Source organism: Myotis daubentonii, chromosome 1 (genome assembly GCF_963259705.1).
Source record: "Myotis daubentonii chromosome 1, mMyoDau2.1, whole genome shotgun sequence".
Classification (NCBI taxonomy): Eukaryota; Metazoa; Chordata; class Mammalia; order Chiroptera; family Vespertilionidae; genus Myotis; species Myotis daubentonii.
The window spans coordinates 1,842,665-1,865,500 of record NC_081840.1 but is presented as its reverse complement, the minus strand read 5'-3'; the positions used below and the strand labels follow the sequence as shown (position 1 = coordinate 1,865,500).

General features: G+C 59.0%; 1 protein-coding gene across 1 annotated transcript; it reads left to right on the top strand.

Moving 5' to 3' along the window:
• Positions 1-255: 255 nt before the first annotated feature.
• C1H14orf132 (chromosome 1 C14orf132 homolog) lies at positions 256-21,121 on the top strand. Its single transcript, XM_059685872.1, has 2 exons — positions 256-529; positions 19,587-21,121. Exons 1-2 carry the CDS (start codon positions 503-505, stop codon positions 19,809-19,811), a joined length of 252 nt encoding a protein of 83 aa, XP_059541855.1. The 5' UTR covers positions 256-502; the 3' UTR covers positions 19,812-21,121.
• The last annotated feature ends 1,715 nt before the right edge of the window (positions 21,122-22,836 follow it).

The window sequence follows — 22,836 nt, the reverse complement described above, 5'->3', positions numbered from 1 at the left end:
CCGCCACCGTGATGGGCTGGGCTCAACGGCCCGGGCCGGGGTTGGGGGGCACTAAGAGCCCTGGACTGGGGTTCAAGGCCGGTTCCAGCACCAACCAGCTCGGTAACCTCAGGCCTCAGTTTCTCCTTCGGGCCCACGCGGAGAAAAGATTGTGAATGCTCAGGGGTTCCGCCGCCCCGCCCTCGGGGGTGGGTCTGGACGTGGTCACGTGCAGGGGCACCCGGTCCACCACCAGCCCCGCCCCGCGCCGCCCCGCGCCGCGCTGTATCCCCGCGCCCGCCGCACAGTTGCCGTCCGGAGCCCAGAGCGCAGAGCAGCCCCGGGGCGATCGGGCGGGGGACGCGCCGCCGCGGGGACACTGCTCGGGCCGCGCCCACCGTAGCTGCGGACCCGGGACCCCTGTGCGCTGCTCGGCCGCTCCCGGCAGCTGTGCGCCGGCCGGACCCGCAGCAACAGCGAAGACTCGGGCGCGGGCGGCAGGGCGGCCCCGGCAGCCGACACCATGGATCTCTCCTTCATGGCGGCGCAGGTAACGCCTTCTCGCGCCCAGGCCACCAAGTCTGGGCTGTGGCCTCGCCCTCCTCATGGTGCTGAGCGCCGGGAGGGGCCGGGCCCGGCGGTGGCGCCAGTCGCCAGCGCGGGGTCCACGTCCCGGTCCTTTGTCCAGCGCCCGGCATCCCCACCTGGTGCGCGCGTCCCAGATGGCGAGCTCGGGTCCCCGGGGTGGGCGGGCCGGGTGCCCAGACCTCGCTGGGTTCCCTGTGCCCAGGCTGCGAAGGGCCCGGGCAGTGCGCGTGGCCCCCTCCCTGTCCACCCCCCCAGCCACCACCTGCTGTTCCTCTGGCGGGGGAGTGACCCTGGAGCCCTTCAAGGCCGAGCAGCCCAGTGTGTGCCTCTGGGGGGCGAGCAACCTCGCGCTTCCCCATTGTGTGTCTTCCGGAGGCGCCAGGCAGTCTGTCCGTTGCCACCACCCCCACCTCCTTTTCTCCTCTTTAAGCCGAGACCAGAGCGAGCCCGGAAACTGCTCTGTGACCCGCCAGGCGCCATGCACAGCGATGGTTTTATCCTGTTGGTTTTGTGCCGAGTCTGTAGCCAGCAGAGCCCAGGAGACCATAACTCTCCCCTGATGCAGAACAGGTTGCGGCAGGGAACGCAGGCGACTTCCCATGGCTTGCTCTCTGCTCCCTGAGAACCCCTGGAGCCCTGAGGTCAGGGATCTTCTGTCTGTGCCTTCCGGCTCCACCCAGAACAACCCCCTCCCCTCCCCACACTCCCCCCACACACACTTCTCTAGCTGAGTGACGTTCTGAGCCCAGGGCCGGTCTGGCTCCAGGGAAGGGCCTCGCTTGGCCTGGGAAAATGGGTCCCGAGGTACCAAATTCAGACCCTGCACCGTGGTAAGGTTGGTTAGGCTGGGAGCTCAGAGGCAGGAGGCCACCGAGGCCCCCCTCTGTGCCCTGGGCGTGTGGCGGGCCCCACTTGCTGCTGTTTCATTTTGCAGGGAGGGAGCTTGAGGGGACACTTTTCTTTCCCCCCAAACTTGGCTGTGGTGGAAGCCTGTTTAAAAAGTAACGGTAAAGCCCGGCCGGCGTGGCTCAGGGGTTGAGCGTCCACCTATGAACCTGGAGGTCACGGTTTGATTCCCCGTCAGGGCACGTGCCTGGGTTGTGGGCTCGATCCCCAGTGTGGGGCGTGCAGGAGGCAGGCGATCCGTGGTTCTCTCTCATCATTGATGCTTCTATCTCTCCTTCTCCCTCCCCTCTGAAATCCATAAAGGTATATATTTTTAGAAGTAACAGTAAAATCCAGGCTGAAGGGACAGAGAGTTCCCAGATGCAGGCACGAAAGGAGGCAGAACCCCCAAATTGGCTCCAGAGAACCCAGAGCCAGTTCCCGGCAGCCTCTGGACAAGTTTTCCCCGATGCTGATTGCTCCACGAGCGACGCTGGCCTTTTCCCGCTGACTCTCTGTCTCCTATTTCTAAACCCACGTTTAAAAGATTGTCGTGTGGACACCGTCTTACAGTGGTGACTTTGGCTACCTGGTGACAGGTGGCATCGTGGATTTATTTCCAGAGGGACCAGGAGTTCCCCTCTGGGTCCCCCTGCACAGCTGGCACTTCTCTGATAAAAAAATAAATCGATCTCTGCAAACCCTGGGGCTGGCCGGAGCATCATGAGTTGCTATGGTAACGGGACAAAATAAACAGAGGGCTGTTGAGCTCCCACAGGCTGAGCCTGCACAGAGGTTGGGTTCTTTTTTGTTTACGCTCCCGGTTTCATGTGGCGCATTTATTCCATGCTCAGCCCTGCGTGTGGGGCAAGGAGCAGTGCCACCCCAGCGGGGGCCCGGGGAGACCCTGGGGTTTGCTGAGCAGCTGCTGCGTGACAGACCCGCGCCCGCCCGCGCGCTTCCTCACGGTGAACCCTTAGGAGTCTGGCCCAGGCGCGGCCGCCCTTTTGCAGGTCAGGAGATCAAACTTCAACACCACCCGATGGTTTTCCGCCGGGAAGGGAAGAGCTGGGTTTCCAACCGGGGCCTGGGAGCTGGGCTGCTGCTCACCCAGGTTTCCACCGCGTGGCTTCTCCCTGAGGACAGTGTCGGGCACAGGGCAGACATGCTTAAGGATGGCTCGTCTCGTCTTCCCCCCGGAAGTGGTCTGACCACAGTGCCGTGCAGTCTTCGGGGTGGCGTTCTGGTGCTGCCCTGTCCTACGGGGCAGGGACTCTCACTCCTGTGGCATTAACAGCGCTTGGCCAGCGTGCTCTGGGTGCGCAGTGACCACCAGGTGTGGGTGACTGAGGCCTGTCCCCACACATCGGCAGCGAGCCGTTTGGCAGAGGGGTGGTCGTGCCTCCATCCACGTGCTCAGCAGGTGTTGAGTACCTGCCTTGGGCCAAGCTCTGTGTCAGGCACGGGGACGGGATGCTGGGGGCAGAGTTGCATTCTGGGTACTCCCAGGCCGTCCCCCGCAGGGGTGACCAGGGTGGCTGGCACATAGTAGGCCCTCCACAGGTATCTGTTAGATGCTTGGATGAGGGCCAGACAAGATGCACGAGCATGAAAAGCCATTCTCAGGAAAAGACAGTGAACTTGAGGTGCTGAAGGCTCTCCTCCCACACACCTGCCTCCTTGGGACTGTGAGGGTGCAGGCTCTGATGGAGGAGAGCAGGTAAGGTTCCCCCGTGGGCCCGGGAAAGAGGGCGTCCTAGGCAGAGGCCGGCAGGAGGGAGGCCCAGCAGGCACTCAGGGTAGGGGCGCAGGAGCTGGAAGAGAGGGCCAGGGCCGGGTCACCGAGGCGTCGACAGGTGGGGTGAGACGTCCACTGGAATCAGTGGGCAGTGGGAGCCACTGCAGGTCGCGGAGCAGGGACTGGTGGAGGCTGAGGCAGCGGTTGGAGAAAACCTTAGTCCCTTAGAGCAGCGGTCGCCAACCGGTGGTCCAAAAGGTTGGTGACCGCTGCCATAGAGGACCAAGCGGAAGGGCGGGTGGAGTCAGGAGCGCACACCAGTTTGATTGACTGATTGAGCCAAAGAACCCAGACCCGAGTGAACCCCAACCAAGCCTCCTCCCCTTCAGAATGTTGTGAGTGTGATTCCTGTCTGTATCCTTTAAAAGGCCCAGGGGCCTGGCTGGCATGGCTCAGTGGTTGAGCATTGACCTATGAACCGGGAGGTCACGGTTCGATTCCCGGTCAGGGCACATGCCTGGATTGCGGGCTCGATCCCCAGTCGGGGGTGTGCCGGAGGCAGCCAATGAATGATTCTCTCTCATCACTGATGTTTCTATCTCTCTCTCCATCTCCCTTACTCTCTGAAGTTAGTAAAAATTACATGTGGTTTTTTAAAGGCCCAGGGGATATAAGCTATTTCAGAAAGATTTCCCTCTCAAAAGCCAGGATTACAGAGACACCCCTCTTGGATGTGCAGGGCGCACATCCGTTATCCGGCTAATCCTCTTAGGCCGTGCGTCCTCCGTGCGGCAGGCACTAGGGGTACAGGTCCAGCTGTGTCCGGCTGAGAGGCAGCCGTGGCACTGGAGCTGTGAACACTCGGCTCATGGACCCCACTCACCCTGAGCCCTGGAGGTGCTCAGCCACCTCCTCCAGGCTGGACACACCCACCCACCCCACACAGTCCCCGGGGCCCTGGAGACTCCGGAGGGTTGGGCAATAAACAGGAGTGTCTATGTCTGTGTGGCCAGCGGTGGTCGAGGGCAGCTAGCCAGGCCCCAGGGGGCTAGAGAACCACAGACTCTGAGGACTGAGCCCCAAATCCCTGTCATTGGGGGGTAGCCCCTCTCCACAGACGGCCCCCTTCATCCCTTCCCTCCCTCCTGGAAGTGCATGCTGCCCCCACATCAGGGGGGGCGGTGATCTCATCCTTTCCCCCTAAATCCGGGCTGGCCTCAGTGGCTTCCTTGGCCAGGAGAAGGCCGTGGGAGTGGCGGGGGACCCCCGGGGGTAGCTGGTAGGAAGCCTGCAGCTCCCTCCGGGGACTCTGGGGACGCTCGCTCTGAGGGAGTCCACCATCACGCAAGGAATGCGACCTCCACGCTGCAGGAAGGGGATGAACACGTAAGGAGCCTACTGTGTGCTGGGCCGGCGCGGGGGACGGACCCCAGGCCAGGAGTGCCGCTCACATTTTCCTGTGCGGCCCCCTGTGGAACAAGCTCGCCTGGGCCCAGGAGTGCCCAGCTGCTGCGGCCCCTGGAACCCCCTGGGAGCGTCTAAGAGTCCTGCTGCCCGGCCCACCCCAGACACTCCCTGGGAGCCGGGCCTGGGAGTGAGCGTCAGTATGCCTTCCCACTCCCCAGGTGATGCCAGTGTTCCCTGTAGGTGGAGACCAGAGCTTAAACCCTCCTGCAGGGCTGCCCTGCCCCTCCCCTCGCGGGATGGGGCACATCCGTGGCCCTTTGGTGCCTTTAGGTCATGAAAGTCATATGGCGCCTGGAAGCCACCCCAGCATCGATCCAGCTACTTCAGGGCCAGGATAACAGAACCTGGGAACTCGCTCCAGAATGAAGGTTCTCCCTCCCTCCCTCCACACCTGCCGCAGGTGGGAAACCTGTGTGGGGGTGGGTACCATTACTGATGGAGAGCTAGGGGGGGCTCGGCCATAAGGCAGAGGGGCCAGGAGGGGAGCCCCATCTGCTAACCACTGGGCCATCCTTCCGTGTCACCTACCACCTCGAGGAGCAGTCCAGATGAGGGGCGGGGAGCAGTGAGGTAACCAGGGACCCCCACGGGTCAGCTTCAGGACTTACGGATCCTGCTAGGTACACACAGCGTTGGGCTTGTGTGCATTTTAAACAGGTTGTTAAAGAGGTCTGCTGAAGCAGGGGACACAGCTGAGTGGCTTAAAACGACAGACGTTTAATCTCTCCCAGTTCTGCCGGCTAGAAGGCGGAATCCAGGTCCACCACGGCCAAGGCCTCTGTGGGCTGCAGAGGGCGCGCACTCCATGCCTCTCTCCTAGCTCCATAGCGCTGCCGGCAGCCCTCAGCCTTCCTGCTCATAGACACATCCCCCCACCCTCTGCCTCCATCATCACTCTGCGCTCTTCCTGTGTGGGCACCAGCCCTGCTGGGTGAGAGCCGCCCTCGTGACTCATCTCAGCTGGGTGCTATCTGAGCGATCCCATTTCCAGCGTTCCCAGGTCCCAGGAGTTGGGACGTCGCCTGTCTTTCTGGGAGACACAGTTCAACCCATAACAGGGTCTGGCCACTGGTCTTAGAGAAGCAGTAGACAGACCACTTGTCTCAGCCTCAGTTTCATCACCTGTGAAATGGGGACAAAATTCAGAAAATGTCTCCCTACTGAGCCAGGCCCTCCCCACTTGGAGCGCTGGGGACCAGGGGGTCACAGGCTCTGCTGTGCACCAGATTAATGGCAAGGTGGAGGTCAACCCAGGTGCCCAGGGTGCCCAGAGGAGGCACCAGCCCAGCTCCCGGGTCAGGGAAGGCTCCTGGACTGAGTTTACAGGAGGCACAGCCATTAAATACACAAAGGGAGGCGTTCCATGTGGAGGGAACGCATGGGCAGAGGCTCGAAGTGCGCCCGGGCTGGGAATAGTGTCTCCTGTTGGGGGTGGGGGTTGGAGGTACCCATGTGGTTGGGCCAAGGGTGGGGAAGGGGCGGAGATGAAACCAGGGTGCGGGAGAGGGGGATGGGGGCGCGCAGGCAGGCGACTCCATGGGCTGGAGCAAGGGGTGAGGGGCTGGGGGACTCGCAGAGCAGGGCCTGGCCTGGAGGGGCCGCACAGCCCTGAGCCCAGCTCCGCTCCGCCCTGCAGACACACAGGCCAGCCACGGCTTCTTCCGGGATTTCCAGAAAACGGAAAGTTGGATTTGTGCGCACAGTCTGGATTTTCACATCCTGGCAACCAATTAATTTCCTTTAACAAACCAGCCAGCCGTGAGGTGAGCTGTTTCAGTTACTGTATCAGTTGGGTGACTTAGCGGCTCACAGCAATAATCTGTATTTTGTGGGACCCGGACTGGGGGGGACACCGTGCTCGCCACTTGGTTTCGTCCTGCGAGTGTCCCAGAGGCGGCCGCGGGGTCTCTGCACTCCTGTGGCCCTGCCCCCTCCCTAAAGCATTCCCAGGTGGACGCTGCCAAACCCCTTAGGACCCGCCTTGGGAGTCCCCCGAGTGTCCCTGACTTCGCTTCCTTTTGGTCAAGGGAGCGCTGAGGCTTGGGGTGGGGGGGTTGGGGGTGAGGGGAGGGGGCAGATCAGATCTCACCCTTGATGTGGGCGCGGCGTGGGTCCAGGAGGGCGGGAATAGTGGAATGGTGGCAGCGGCTGTGGGGCCTGGCTGCTCCGTGGCCCCAGCCGAGCAGGTGAGTGGGCTGGGGCTGCAGTGTCATCTCTAGACACTGGACAGCGGTGGACGGAGCCGGACAGAACCTGTCGCGAACAGCCAGGTCTGGAGAGAAGGAAATGGCCGCGAAGGAGGTGGCCGCACCTTTGTTAGGCCGCACGGGGGAAGCTGCTGCTCGCTGACCGTTTTGACCTCCACAGTGGCAGGTCCATGTGGACAGCCTGCTGTGCGCCCCTGGTGAGGCCGTTCCCTGCCTATGGAGGAGGACGCTGTGGGACACGGTGGAGGAGGTGGAGGAGCGGAGGAGGTGGAGGAGTGGGCAGGCGGGCGGAAGGGAGGAGGAGGCAGGTGGGAGTGGCGGGATCACAACCTGCAGGAGACATCGGAGGAGGCCTCCTGGGTTTGCAGAGTGGGCACCCCTCCCCGCCTCTCCCCACCCCTCCCCTCGGCCCCCCTCTTAGAACCCGGGAGGACATGGTCAGCCCGGGAGCGTTATGTGGACACTGGGTGGGCCTTTCTGAAAGACAACATGTGTGTCTCAGCGTAGCTGACCCCTCCTCCCCACTCAGCCCCCCTTTCTCCCTCCCTCCCTCCCTCCCTCCCTCCCTCTGGCTCTTTGGAGGCTCACAGCGCATTTGCATTTTAATCATCTTCACGGAGGGAAGGAAAACACAGGGGACATCTACCTGTGCTGAAGAAGGGATTGTGCTGTCTCTGAGAGTGGTCCTGCCTCCTCGCGGGGCTGTGGGATCCTTCCAGGATTTCTGCGAGAAAGCAGCAGGCGGCGTCTCCTCCCAGAGGGACCGGCACTGCCCAGAGAGCAGATCTAAGGAGCCCAGCAATCCCTGCTCAGAGAATGTCTCCCCAGCCGGGACTGCGCCTTTCTCTCAGAGCAGGCGTTATCGCTACAATACTAATTGTCTGTCCTCTCAAATGTTTTTAGCCGTTGAAGATATTTAAACATTTTATCGTTCTAATTAGCCCGGCCTCGGGAGAGAATAGAGGGCTACGTGTTTGCAGGGCTGCGATGAGCAGTTAAGGAAAAAGTACAACGCTGTACTGCAGCGGTTCTCAACCCGTGGGTCGCGACCCCTTTGGGGGTCGAACGACCCTTTCACAGGGGTCGCCTAAGACCATCGGAAAACACATATATAATTACATATTGTTTTTGTGATGAATCACTATGCTTTCATTATGTTCAATTTATAACAATGAAAATACATCCTGCATATCAGATATTTGCATTACGATTCATAACAGTAGCAACATTACAGTTATGAAGTAGCAACGAAAATAATTTTATGGTCGGGGGTCACCACCACATGAGGAACTGTATTAAAGGGCCGCGGCATGAGGAAGGTTGAGAACCGCTGCTGTAGTGCCTTTTTGGACCAGATTTTCAGATGGGATTTTAAGAGCCAAGGCTTTGCGTCTGACTTGCAATAATTGTATCCCACGGAGCTACGAAAAGTGGGGCGTCTGGAGGCGGATTGCCAGTCTCCAATTAAAAACTTGAGTGTGTTTTAGAGCAGCTATCGCCAACCGGGGGTCCGGGGACCGCTGGTGGTCCATGAGGTCTGAAAGGTTGGCGACCGCTGTTTTAGAGCGCCCACTGTGTGCTCAGCCCTGCTCTGCGGGGGGAGGGGTCTGAACCCACCCCCCTCCTCCTACTCTGAGATGATGGAAACCCACCCCTGTTCGCTCTCGCTCCTTTCTATCCCCTCAAGGTGTGCCTTCTTATCATAGCTGCCGTGTGTCAAATACTCAGGGGGATGAGGCAGGCTCTCTGTTGAACAGGACACCGAATCTCACTAAATCCTTGAGAGCTCCATGGAATCGACCATTTTAAGACCCGTTTTACAGATGAGGAAACTGAGGCTTCGAGAGGCAGAGGCACTTGCCCAGGGCATACAACTAAAATTCACACCCAGATCTCTGTGCCACTTCAGCTTATTTTTAAACTCTAATCTGACCATCTCCACCTCCTGATTGGAATATTTAACCCATTTACATTTAATGTGATGTGTTTCTGTAATTGGGTTTCAATCTACTATCCCATTGTTTGTTTGCTTTATTGGTCCCGTTTGTTCTTTGTTTTCTGTTTTTCTCTTTCTCTGCCTTCTTTTGGGTTGAGAAATTTTTATTTCATGCTCTATCCTCTTGACTTACTACCTGTAGCTCTTTGTTTTGTTATTTTAGTGGATGCTTTAGGATTCAGAGTTTATGTCTTTACTTTATCATAACCTATCACAAATGATGTTGTTTCTCTTCACACATATAGTGCAAGGACCTTATACTAGAGGCCCGATGCACGAAATTCGTGCAAGAGTAGGCCTTCGCAGCTGCAGTGGCTGCCTGGATCCCTCCCTCACAGCCCTGGCAGCTGCCTCCATCCCATGGCTGCAGCCCTGGCTTCGTCCGGAAGGACGTCCGGTCTAATTAGCATATTACGCTTTTATTATTATAGATATGTCTGTTTCTCCTCTCCCAGCTTTTGTGCTCGTATTGTTACAAGTTTCACTTCTACATATGTTATTAACCTTACACTACATTATTACGCTTATTAGAAGTCAATTATCTTTTAATGAGATTTAAATAGTAAGAAAGAAATCTTATATATTTTCTCCTGTGGTTATTATTTCCAATGTTCTTTACTCCATTGTATAGATTCATATCTCCACACAGTAGTATGTTTTTCCTGCCCAACAGACTTTAACATTTCTAGTAATGCAGAAGTGCTGGTGATGGATTCTTTTGGCTTTTATATATCTGGGGGAAAACCTTTTTTGGCTTTCATTTTTGAAAGTTTTTTTCGGGGGAGGGGTTGGTATTTTTTGTTTTTTGTTTTTACTGGGCATCACATTCTAGGTTGATGGGTTGTTTTTCGATACTTTGAATACATTACTCCACCATCTTCCCGCTTGCATTGTTGCCCGTGAGAAATCTGCTGTCGTTCTTATTTTATTCTTCTGGACACAATGTGTCTTTTTTTCCTTTGTCTGCTCTTACAGCATTCTCTTTAGGGACCTGGAGCCTGCTGACTACATGTGCCTTCCGATCCTTTTCTCCGTGTTTCTTGTGCTTAGGGTTTAGGAGCTTCCTGTACTTTGGAAGTTTTCCTGTCTTTCTCCCCCGCCCCCTCCCCTGGTTTATGGAGCTATAGTTGACATATAGTGTTGTATAAGTTTAAGGTATTCAACATAATGACATATTGACACATTGCAAGGCTCCGTGCCGCCACCACCCTGCGAGGGCGGTGCTGTCTATCACATCCGTTTCACAGAGGAGGAAACTGAGGGTCTGGCCCAAGGTCCCCCAGGTGGGAGCAATGAGACCAGGCTGGGGCTGCGCCCAGGGCCCAGGTGCCAGAGCTGGGCAGCAGCGGATGGGTCATGGCTAGTTGAAGTGAGCGCGGCGGTCAGGGTGTGGGAAGCAGCCTGCTGGGGGCTGGGGGAGGGACTGTCCTGACGACAGTGAGATGGATGCCGGGCCCTCTGGGGACGAACCCCTCCAGGGCTGGGGAGCGAAGGTGCCCAGACCACAGAATGACCAGGCTGGTCCACAAGGGCCTTTGTGCCACACTCCGTCTTCATTCTTTGCTCCACTTACTTCATTCAGTCGCTGCCACACTGGAGCTGGAAGGAGAATAGCGAGCTCATGAGCCCACAGTGTGAGCCTGTTTCTCCCAGAGCGGCACGTCGGGAAGGAGTGACAGTACAGACACCGCCACCGGCGGCTGCTACCTCTGCCGATCGTGGCAACACTGGGAACTGTGGCAGCTTGTTCAGTTCTTATCCACCGGGTGCAGGGCCCCGTGCAAGCCTTGAGCTCAGGTGTTTACATCTGTCGGCTCCTGAGTCCTCATAGCATCCCGATGCGGGAGGTGATATCAGCCCATTTTTTTAAAATATATTTTTATTGATTTTTTTACAGAGAGGAAGGAAGAGGGAGAGGGATACAGAGTTAGAAACATCGATGAGAGAAACATCGATTCAGCTGCCTCTTGCACGCCCCCTACTGGGGATGTGCCCGCAACCCAGGTGCATGCCCTTGACCGGAATCGAACCTGGGACCCTTCAGTCGGTTGGCCGACGCTCTATCCGCTCAGCCAAACCGTTTAGGGCGATATCAGCCCATTTTACAGATGAGAAAAGCAAGGCTCAGAGAGGGTGATGGATTGATTGGTCCACAGTCACACAGCTCCTTGGGAGCCAGATCACACGTGGAACACAGACGGCCCAGTCACTTGCCCTGCACTTCCTCTCTGCTGGATTCATGGGGTTTGGTTTTATTTGTCACCATTGAGCATGTGTGCGGTTGCCCCATATTTCAGGCCATAAGATCACTTGAGGAGCTGTTTGCTTTAAGTCTTTGACAAATAGCAAATTGGTAGGGCCGGGCGTCACAGACATCTGGGCTCAGTGATAGATATGAGTGTGTGTGTGTGTATGAGACACTGTGTTTTCTCTGAAGTAGAACTCATTAGCCACCATGTAACCGGTACATAACAGATGGTGGGTGAGCAGGGTGCGTACAAAGAAACGCCTCAGCATAATGCCACGCGTTCTCACTAACCCTCCGCGGGACAATTATTCTAATACTTCATTTCTATCTCGGAAGCACATCCCTCTTCGCTCCCTGGAGGTGAATCCTCTACCCAGCTGCCCTGGGCCTTCAGTGTGGTGTGAAGTCAAAAGCCCTCTCAGGCAGCTTTCATCTGCTCCCCGCTCTCTCCAGCAAGTCACCCACTGCCCACTGTGCCCACATCATCTCTGACCTCCTGCCCACTGCAGGGCAGGCGGGGTGCTGGCCCAGGTCAGGGGAGGACCTGGGCGTGGGTGAGCTAGCATGTCTGTGGCTGCCCATCCATCCGTGGGGACCGACCGACCCTGCCTTCGCACCTGGCTGAACCCCAGCCCCCTCCTGTCCCCTCCCACCCTGTGACGAGCATCACAGTCTCTGATTGTTCCCAGTGAATCAGGAAAGAAAAACAGCCCAAAAGACCAGTGGATCTTGGTCTTTTGTCTGTCTTCTCTTCTTTCTCCTCTGCTGCTGCAAAAGCTGGCAGCACGACCCCAGCCGCCATGGGCTGTCCTTTCCGATGGGAGAGGAGGCCTTTCAACCTCCTCTTAGGAACTCCCGCTCCCGGCTCCCTCCAGCGCTGGGGAGCGTTGGGGGCCTCTCAGGGCCCGCTCCGCGGGAGCCCCCTTGCCAGGTCCCCCGGGGACAGGCCCAGATCCCTTTTCCAGGCTGGAACGGACCAGGGTTTCCACAGAGGATTGCAGTGCGCTCTCCTCTCCGCTGTTGGGCTGTCAGCACGACCCCGTGGTGCCCTGGGCCGGTTTGCCTCCAGGCCCTCGCATCTCTTTGCTTCTGAGATGATTTCTCTCCAACAGGCAGGCTTCCTGTGGAGCACAGTGCAGACTTGATTTAAAAATCCTATATAATAAAAGGGTAATATGCAAATTGACCCTAACAGCAGAACGACTGCTAGACCAGTCACTATGAGTCGCACTGCCACCTCTTGGTTCCTTTCTCCGCCGGCAGGCTCCAATTGCCTGATGGCCACCCATTGCGGGGGGGGCGGGGGAGGATCGGGCTGGCGCGCAGGTGGGAACAACCGACCTCTTGGTCCCTTCCCTCAGCCGTCAGGCACCGATCACCCAATGGCAAACAGGGAACCAGGGGTGGGTGGTGACAGGGGACGGGGCCAGCTGTGGGCAGCTGGGGAAGATGGCCCTGATCGCAGGCCAGGCCTAGGGACTGTACCCATGCACGAATTTCTGCGCCAGGCCTCTAGTATATATATACTTTTATTATTGATTTCAGAGAAGAAGGGAGATAGAAACATCAATGATGAGAGAGAATCGTTGATCGGCTGCCTCCTGTACACCCCTCACTGGGGATCGAGCCCGCAACCCAGGCATGTGCCCTGATTGGGAATGGAACCGGTGACCTCCTGGTTCCTGGGTCAAACCACTGAGCCTCACCCGGCCAGTCTCCCTGCATCTTCTTAAAGGAAACTGCTGACGTATAATAAACACAGGACCGTGTGCAGCTCGTGCAGTTCCTCCAAGTCCCTGTGTAACCAGGACCCAGATCAGAACCTAGCCAGTCCTCCAGCCCCCCACCCAGAAACCCCCTCCTGCCTCTTCCCAGATTTCACCATCCCCCCAGGGGCAACTAGTATCCTGATCTGATGCCGGTTTTGCCTGTTTTTGAGCCTCATAAAAATCAGGGTTTCCCAGCCTGCACACCATCACTGATACCGTGGTAACCAGCTGGTTATGGGAAAGGAGCAGAGGGGGAAGCCAGGCAGTATGGGCTCGTTTGGGCAGCTTCACTGGGAAGCTGCAACTTTGCGCTCCCCAGAGAACCACAGCCTATGCCCCGCAGAACACTGGGATCCAACAAAGGGGAGACAGACACATGCCCAGTAATGTTGGGGTGACAGAAAGAAGGCACCGTCTGTCAGTCACACCTGGGAACAAAGATCATTGGCCAGATTTGGCATGGCCATGACAAACTCAGGAAAATTTGGGAATGCATAAGCTCCTAAACAAAGGAGCGCTCTCTCTCTTCCTCTCTCTCTCTCTCTCTCTCTCTCTCTCTCTCTCTCTCTCTCTCTCTTTCTCTCTTTCTCTCTCTCGTGCTCGTGGCTTCCTTGCATTCACCCGTGTTTCCTCCATAGTCATGTGGACCTGTGGACCCCTCGTGCAATGGACCGATAGATGGCAGGGGGAGCACTAATTAAGTGAGCCTGGTGCCGGATTGGATCCCACTGCCAGGAGCAGCAGGTGGGGACGAGGGCCTCTCCCCTCGTTCACACTGACCTTTGGGGCTGGGTAATTCTGTGTTGTCAGGGCTGTCCTGTGCTCTGTGGGATGGAGAGCAGTATCTCAGGCCTCCAACCACAATTTAAAAAAAATCAATTGGCCCTGGCCAGTGTTGCTCAATGGATACAGCGTTGGCCCATGGGCTGAAGGGCCTCTGGTTCGATTCTGGTCAAGGGCACATACCTTGGTTGCAGGTTCCCGGACCCTGGTTGGGGTGCATGCAGAAGGCAACCAATCGACATGTCTCTCTCACATCGATGTTTCTCTCTGTCTCTCCCTCTCCCTTCCACTCTCTCTAAAAATCAATAGAAATATATCCTTGAGTGAGGATTAGCAACAACAAAAAATAAAAAATAAAAAAAAATCAATTGACCATATTTAGCTGACTCTATTTCTGGGCCCTTTCCTCCGTTCCACTGATCTGTGTACCTTCTACTGCTGGCGTAACGTAGCTCTATAGTAAGTCTTGAAGTAAAGCCCTCTGAGTTCATCTACTTGGCTGTTCTTTTTCTAACCATGTTGGCTAGATTTGCATATATATGTTGGAACCATCTTGTCTGTATGTATAAAAATTCCTGCTAGGATTTTCATTAGGGTGGTGTTGAATCCAGACACCAACGGGGGAAGCATTCACATCTTAACATCAAATCTTCCAGCTTATGACCACGGTATTTCTCTGCATTTATTTAGCTGCTCTTTTGTTTATTTCATCAATATTTTATTATTTTTAGGATATAGATCACATACATATTTTGTTGGATTTATACTTACTGTTTTATATGTTGGTGCTCTTGTAATTAGGACTTTTTATGAATTCCAATTGTTTATTGCTTGCATATAGAAATACCATTCATTTTTAATATATTTTAAGTATGATGTTAGCTCTGGGCTGTTTGTTTGTTTGTTGTTTTTGTAGATGTTCTTCATCAGATTTGGGGAGCGCCCTTCCAGGAATAGTTTGCTAAGAGTTTTTACCAGGAATGTGTGTTTAGTTCTGTCAAGTGCGTTTTCTGCATCTATTGATGTGACCATGCATGGCTCCCTCTGACTTCTGCTAGTGTGGTGGGTGAATCACAGCAATTGATTGTTGTATGTGGAGGCAGCCTGCATCCTTTTTATATATTTTTAAAAATATTGGATTCTCTTTGCCAATATCTGTGTCTACTTTTCGTCTGTGTGTCATCGGGACAGTGATCTGCCGTTTCCTGTCATACCTTAGACTTCGGGGGCCGGGTGATGCTGGTCTTTGATTTCGGGGGCCGGGTGATGCTGGTCTTTGATTTCGGGGGCCGGGTGATGCTGGTCTTAGACTTTGGGGGCCGGGTGATGCTGGTCTTGGACTTCAGGGCCAGGCGATGCCGGCATCATCAGCGCGATGTGGGAAGTGTTCCGTAAAATGAGGTGGAAAGTGTCCTCTTCTACTTTCCGGAAGAGACTGTGCAGAATTGGTATGACCCTTCCTTACATTTTTGGTGGGATTTGCCAGTGAAACCACTTGAGATTCCTTTTTTCAGGATTTTTTTGCCTCAGTCCTGCCCACCATGGTCCCAGGGACAGTTCCGACTAGCAGCCTGGGCTCTGGCTCGGGTGTGTGGGTGCGTCTGGGCCTGGGCAGGTGTGTCTTAGCTCCGTTCTCAGAGCCTTCACGACGCCCGTCTTTGGGGGCTCCCCTGCGCACGTGGCTTGGAGCGAGCCCAGACCCTGTGCAGGTTCATACACCCAGCAGGGTCCCCTTTGCCAGCTTCCCCGCCCCACCCCCTTCCCGGGCACTGCTCCCAGGGGCCTTTTGTCCCGGCCCTCCGGCTAGAAAGTCCGTGTTTCTGTCAACTCCATTCTCCCTCACTGCCTGTCTCAGGGCTCTGTCCTGCCACATGCCCACGGGGCAAACAGGAGAGAAAAGAGAAAAGGCAGGGGAACTCCACACTCTTCCAGTGATGGGGCCCTTTCCTCCGCTCCTCTGGCCAGCGCGAGGCTTTCTCTTGCATTTTAGGGTCCCGGGACCTGCCTCCGTCGCTGCCACAGAAGCGCAGCCCAGCAGCCGAGGCTAACCTTGGGGAGGGGCTGCAGAGAGAAAAGAGAAAAGGAAAGAAATTGGAGAATCCCCCCAAACTCTCGGCCCCAGGAGCCCGTCCTCTCAGTCCTCTGTGGAGAAAGAGGGGGTCCTCTAGGGCTTTGGCCGTGGGAGCTGGGGGTTAAGGAGGGAGGCCCAGGATGCCCGCCCGCCCGCCCGCCTCTCGTCAGGGTTTCTCCTCCCTCCAGCCCACTCCGCTGGCTGCCCAGGAGAGACCCAGCCCCGGTGCCTTGTGCAGGGGTCCTAGCTGCTCTCTGCTGGGCTCCCCCCGCCCTGGCAGGCGCCAAAGGCCTTTTCAGTGCGTTTTCACTTCTTCCTGCGGATCCCCTGGGTCTGGGCTGAAATCCTCACTGTTTAGACAGGAAGCGGACCCAGCAGTGGCCCATCCAGCAGGCACAGCCGGGCCTGGAGCCAGGACTGCCTGTCCTCCTAGGGGGCATCTGCCCCTCCCAGCCCTGTGGTCCCTCCCTCCTGCATCCGCAGGCCGAGGCCATGTCAGCGCCAGCAGGCTGCAGGGTGGTCCAACACCCCCCCAACTTACCTCCCTACCCCCCCACCCCCACCCCTGTTCCAGGAGCCTGTGCTGACCAGTGAGGCAGCAATGGAAGCCCTGCCTGCCTCTCCCCTGAGGCTCCGCCCTCACCTGCAGACCCGGTCAGGGGGTCGCCCTGGATTGCCCTTTATCTTCTGGGGAACGTCCACTTCTTTCCTCTTGTTCCCAATGGAATTCATTTAACATTAACCAGATCCAGCCTGGCCTGCGTGGCTCAGTGGTTGAGCGTCAGCCTATGAACCTGGAGGTCACGGTTCAATCCCCGGTCAGGGCATGTGCCCAGGTTGTGGGTTCAATCCCCAGTGTGGTGTGTGCAGAAGACAGCTGATCAATGATTCTCTCATCGTTGATATTTCTCTCTCTCTCCCCCTCTCCCTTCTTCTCTGAAATCAATAAAAATAAATTTTTAAAAATAAAAATTGAATTAAATTAACAAGGTCCAAAAGTGGGAAATGGAGAAAATCAAAAGAGCTCCACAAGGGGAAGGCCCCGAGTGGACAGCAGTTCGGGAGCCCCGACTGGACAGCAGGTCAGGAGGCCCGAGTGGACAGCAGGTCGGGAGGCCCGAGTGGACAGCAGGTCGGAGCCCCGAGTGGACAGCAGGTCGGAGCCCCGAGTGGACAGCAGGTCGGGAGCCCTGAGTGGACAGCCGGTCGGGAGGCCCGAGTGGACAGCAGGTCGGAGCCCCGAGTGGACAGCAGGTCTGGACAGCAGGTCGGGAGGCCCGAGTGGACAGCAGGTCGGGAGGCCCGAGTGGACAGCAGGTCGGGAGCCCCGAGTGGACAGCAGGTCGGGAGCCCCGACTGGACAGCAGGCGAGTGGACAGCAGGTCGGGAGGCCCGAGTGGACAGCAGGTCGGGAGGCCCGAGTGGACAGCAGGTCGGGAGGCCCGAGTGGACAGCAGGTCGGGAGCCCCGAGTGGACAGCAGGTCGGGAGGCCCGAGTGGACAGCAGGTCGGGAGGCCCGACTGGACAGCAGGTCGGGAGGCCCGAGTGGACAGCAGGTCGGGAGGCCCGACTGGACAGCAGGTCGGGAGGCCCGAGTGGACAGCAGGTCGGGAGGCCCGACTGGACAGCAGGTCGGGAGGCCCGACTGGACAGCAGGTCGGGAGGCCCGACTGGACAGCAGGTCGGGAGCCCCGACTGGACAGCAGGTCGGGAGCCCCGACTGGACAGCAGGTCGGGAGGCCCGAGTGGACAGCAGGTCGGGAGGCCCGAGTGGACAGCCGGTCGGGAGGCCCGAGTGGACAGCAGGTCGGGAGGCCCGAGTGGACAGCAGGTCGGGAGCCCCGAGTGGACAGCAGGTCGGGAGGCCCGACTGGACAGCAGGTCGGGAGGCCCGAGTGGACAGCAGGTCGGGAGGCCCGACTGGACAGCAGGTCGGGAGGCCCGAGTGGACAGCAGGTCGGGAGGCCCGAGTGGACAGCAGGTCGGGAGGCCCGAGTGGACAGCAGGTCGGGAGGCCCGACTGGACAGCAGGTCGGGAGCCCCGAGTGGACAGCAGGTCAGGAGGCCCGACTGGACAGCAGTCAGGCTCTGTGCCTGGGCACCCGCCAGGACAGTGAGGCCGGTACTTGGAGCTGCAGCTCAGCCCTGGGCATTGCCGTCGGCCCAGGTTTCAGACTCGGGAGCATGTTTCGTCCCTGCAGCACCTCCGGGGTGGTCCCCACAATCACCCTCTTTATAGACAGGGAAATGGAGGCCAGAGAGGGTCAGTGCCTTGGCCACGTCACACAGCCCGAGCGGACAGCACAGCCCAGCCTCCTGCCTGGCTCTTCAGCCCAAGGAATTATCCCCGACTCACGCTGCCGTGTGCGTGCGGCCGCTTCCTCCTCCTCATCTCTTAAAGTGCACGGGGTGCCATTGTATGACGTGTTTAAGTCTGCATTCCTTTTCAAGGTGAGGCCTTCAAGGGCAGAGGTGAGGGGTCGCCCTTGGCATCCCTAGTGTCTGTGGGATGAGTGCTGAGTGGGCGGATGGCGCTCGGGTCTCTCCGCCTGTATGTGTGGGTCATGGAGACCTCGCGAGAATTTAGCGATACAGGAGTTACCTTACCACGTCTGTAGGCTGGCTCGAGGCAGCCCTGGTGTTTTCTGATGAATGAGGTCACCAGAGAGCCCGGCCCCGGCTGGTGGGCTCTGACCAGACAAACTGAGGGCATGGTCCCTGCACAGATTCTGAAGGTGCAGCTGGTTCTCAGGTCGGCCACCCGGGGCTGCCAGCTTTCGTTGCAAATAACAACACAGGACACCCCGTTACACCTGAGTGGCAGAGCATTGATTAAGGATACGTATACATTTTTAAAAATATCTTTTTATTGCTTTCAGAGAGGAAGGGAGAGGAGAGATAGAAACATCAATGATAAGAGAGAATCCTTGATCGGCTGCCTCCTGCACCCCCTTATGGGGATCGAGCTCACAGCCCAGGCGTGTGATCTGCTCTGTAATGGAACCAGTGACCTCCAGGTTCATGGGTCTGACGCCCAACCACTGAGCCACACTGGCTGGGCAAGTATCAATTTTTACCAAATTTGGGATATATTTGTGCTAAAAAAATATTTTGCTGTTTATCTGAGTTCAGATTTCACTGCGTGTCCAGCTTTTTCTCTGAGGTTTCATCTCAGGGTTTATCTGACGGTCCTCGCCCTCCAGGCTCCCCGCTTTGGGCCATCTGTGACCGACAGCTGCCGTCTCAGGGCCTGGCCAGGACTTCTGAGCACTGGCCTTCACCCTGGGGTCACCCCCTAGAGGGCGAGGCTCGGAGAGGCGGGCAAGGCTCCGGTGGGGCCAGAGCCCTGCTCTCCTGGCTCCTAGGAGGCCAGGAACAAGACGCCTGTTTTCACTCCCGTACAAATTTAACTTTATAACCCACAGCCCAGGAGCACACGGGGCCCGTCCTGTTGTGGCCGCCCTGCCGCCCTGCCAGGGCCTGCGGGTGGCTCCTCGGGGAGCAGGTGGACCCAGGGTGTGGCCCGAAGCCCACCACCCACCGAGCCCGCGCCCTCCGGGGCCCACTCTCTGTCGCTTCGCCCTCTGAAGGCTGGCCTGGCTTCATGCTTTGAAGATTCCCTTTGAAAGGCCTTTCTGTTCCTTTCTCAGGAGGCGCCAGCTTCGGGGAGGTTTATGTAACCTCCGTGTCCTCGTCTCCTCCGCAGGAACAGATGGGGACCAAAGGCCCCTCCTTCTGCTGACAGCCCCGCTGGGGGGTGCGGGGGGAGGACTGCGCGGGCGGCCTGACAGGCCGTGTCCCGGGGTGCCCCCCCCAGCCCCGAGGCCCCACTGACTCTCTCTCCTTCCCCACAGCTGCCCATGATGGGAGGAGCCTTCATGGACTCGCCCAACGAGGACTTCAGCACCGAGTACTCCCTCTTCAACTCCTCCACCAACATCCACGCGGCCTCTGGCGGCCAGGGCCCGCCCGAGGAGCCCGCGCGCTCCTCCAACGACGCCGTCCTGCTGTGGATCGCCATCATAGCGACGCTGGGCAACATCGTGGTGGTGGGGGTGGTGTACGCCTTCACCTTCTGAGCGGCACCCCGCGCGGCTCACCCGGGCGAGGCTGGGGCGGGGCGCCCACGGTCCAGAAGCAGGAGTCCCCCCCGGGCAGGGCCCCTCCAGGGGCAGCGACCGAGCGTCTGGAACTGCCGCCCGCGGCCCTCATTTCAAATAGCCCTGCTGTGGTCAAGCCGATCCAGAAGCCCGGAGTGTGAGCACCCAGCCCCCGGGGACACGATGGGGCGAGGCCGCCGAGGAGCAGGTGGGGGGCGGCTTGTAACTGCTTCCCAAGAACAAGAGACTCCAGGGGACCGCCCCTTAGGCTCCAAACGCAGACATGGCCGGGCGGTCGCTCCCCGGCAGCAAATAACCGCCTAGCTGTCTCCATGCCGACGCGTCACGCCTGGGGGTGGGGTGCCGGGCAAGAGCCCCCTCAGAGCCCGAGTGTCCCCACCCCCATCTCAGCCCCCGGGGATGTGGGTGGGGGCCACGTGAAGGGCCTTGGAACATTCCTCCTGTGACTGGCAGTTGACCCCTCTGTCACCAGACACCCGGCCTCTTAGGAGACCCCAAAGTGGCAGGAACCCCAAGGATGGGGGGTCGCTGGGGACAGGTGGGGTCCGGGCGGTGGTGTCCGCCTGCCTGCGGGCTTCCTCCTCTTTTTGAAAAGAGGAGACGGCGCCTTTCCGACGGAGACCTGCCGTCGGTTCCAGGCCCCACGTGAAGATGCGGGTCGCCCTCCGAGAATCCGCAGGATGTTGGGTGAACAGGGCTGTGTCCGCGCAAGCATGTGGGGGGCGGCGGGCGCGGGGGCGGTGTGCCTGGTCCCCCGGCAGGTCCTGGAGGGGCCAGGTCCCAGGGACGTGTCCTGACTCAGCTCCAGGCTCTCGCTGACCCTCCTCCAGCTGGCTCCTGCCTTCTCAGCCGCCCTCGGCGACAGTGTCCAGGGGGCCGCGCCAGCTGGGCAGGGCATTCAGACACCCGCGCTGTCAGTTTGGTTCGTCTGCCGTGGGCTCTGCTGCCGGGGAGGGTCCTCTGCCCACGTCGGTTCCCTGCATCCTTAGACGTCAGTGGCGCCCTGGCGGGTGTGCTGCAGGGGATACAGCCACTCACCTCTGGGAGGTGAGCATGGAGCTGCCGAGGCAACGAGATGACCAGCCCGACCTCCAGACGGTGCCGGCCCTTATTGGTCCCATCCCTCACTGCGGCCACACAGCCACCCTCAATGCTTAGCTCTGAGGAGGTCAGGGGTGGGGAGAGCTGGCGTGATATTGGAAAGGGATGTCTGGAGCCACTGACGGGGCCCTGCTCTCTGCAACACCAGCCTGGAGCCTGGGCCTGGGGACGGGATTAGAACGGGGGGCGGGGGGGGCTGGTGCCTGGGGGCTTAGGGATTGGAGCTGGGGACTGGGAACTGGGGATTGGAACCGGGGGAGGGGGGGTGGTGGCCTGGAGCCCTGAGCCTGGGGCCTGGGCTGGCTGTCAGCCACGGTGTGCCCACTGTCCAGCCCTAGGGCCGCCCATGAGGAAGGCCTTTCTTAGAGGGCCCGAGGCAGGGGTCCGACCTGGGATGGGGAGACCAGGTGGTGCCACCTTCAGTGGCCGGTGGCACATCCAGGGCACACTTACACCAGCCCTGAGTGTGCAGAGGTCGTTTCCCAAGGTGTGGCCTGGACCGGCTCTAGCTGCCACAAGTAGAAGTTTCCGGCTCCTGGGAATGGGGCACGCGCATGCCCCTGCCCAGGGCCCTCTCTCTGCCCGGCTGCACGGGGAGATCGGGAGCCTGCCCCCCCTTCAGAGTTGAGCACAGCCTCTTTGTGTGGCCAAAGTCCGACTTTCCCAGGATGCATGCAGAGGGGAGCCCCGAGGGACCCAAAGGGTGAGACTCAAGCAGCCAGAATCGTGTGAAGGGTGTGGGACGGTCCGGGTGGCGTGCTGGGTCCGGCCAGGCCTCAGGCCTCCTGCTGCCTCCCGGGTCCCCTGAGCAGGAGGCAGGTGCTCTCCCAGACCCCAGCCTGGGGCTCCCTTTTGGGCTTCTGGGTGAGGGGCCCAGAGCCCCCCTGGACTCGAGGAGCCAGTGCTGAGAAGGAGGGGCCGGCCTCTGCAGCGGCTGCTCCTCGGAGAAAGGGCCCTGCGTTTTCTGGAATGTTCTCTGCACATTTTAACCCCGCGTCCCTTTTGCGAGCTGTAGGTGTCCCACCGGGGCGATGTTTGTGTGAGGGGCCCCCCGGTGAGCAGAGCAGCGCCTGCTGTGCGAGGCCGGAGGACACGTTAGCCTGGCGTGTCCTAAGGGGATGCCACCCCTGTGGGGGCCTGGGCACGGTGACCACTCTGCCGGCTCCTGCTCTGTCACGCTGCCCCTCCCCCTGTCCATGAGGTCACGGTCAGGAGGCAAATGAGACCCCTGACCCTCCCCACCCCCTTTGGGCATCAGCACTGTCGGGATCCGAGGGAGCGGCGACAGGCCACGTGCAGCCAGTTCTAAATGGACGGCCTGGGCGCCCGCCGGCCGCCAGCGTAGGTAGCCTCCCCTCCTGGAGACACACGCCGCCCTCCGGACGCCTCCTGCTCCTGCCTGGCCGTGGTTCTCCGCCGGCAGGGCCTCCCCCACCGGCAGTGGTGATGCTATTAACAGTGACCCTCCCCGCTGTTGTCCGCATCTCCCTGTGCTGCGTCCCGTGTGCAGCTCACCCACTCCTCCAGCCTCGCCCGGGGCAGGCGTGCGGTGCGGAGACAGGCCTGGTCATCGTGACTGTCCACTTTCCTGCTGCGAGGCTGAGGCCGGCCTCTGTGCCCGGAACCCTCAGCTCAGGATGCGCTTGCCCCCCTCTGCGGGCGGTACAGGCTGGGGGCCCCGGCGTCGCCCTGCGTCCACACCCTCCTGAGTGAGCCCCGGAATGGCCTGTCCCAGGCCGGCCTCCGGCTGGGCCGCGTCGCCCCGGAGGAGGCACCTCGTGTCCGCCCGGGGAGGCGGCTCGGTGGGCGTGTTCGCCAGCCCCCAGCCAGGAGGTCTCCGAGCGCCTGCCGGGACCTGTAATTCCAGAACGGCAGCTGGGGC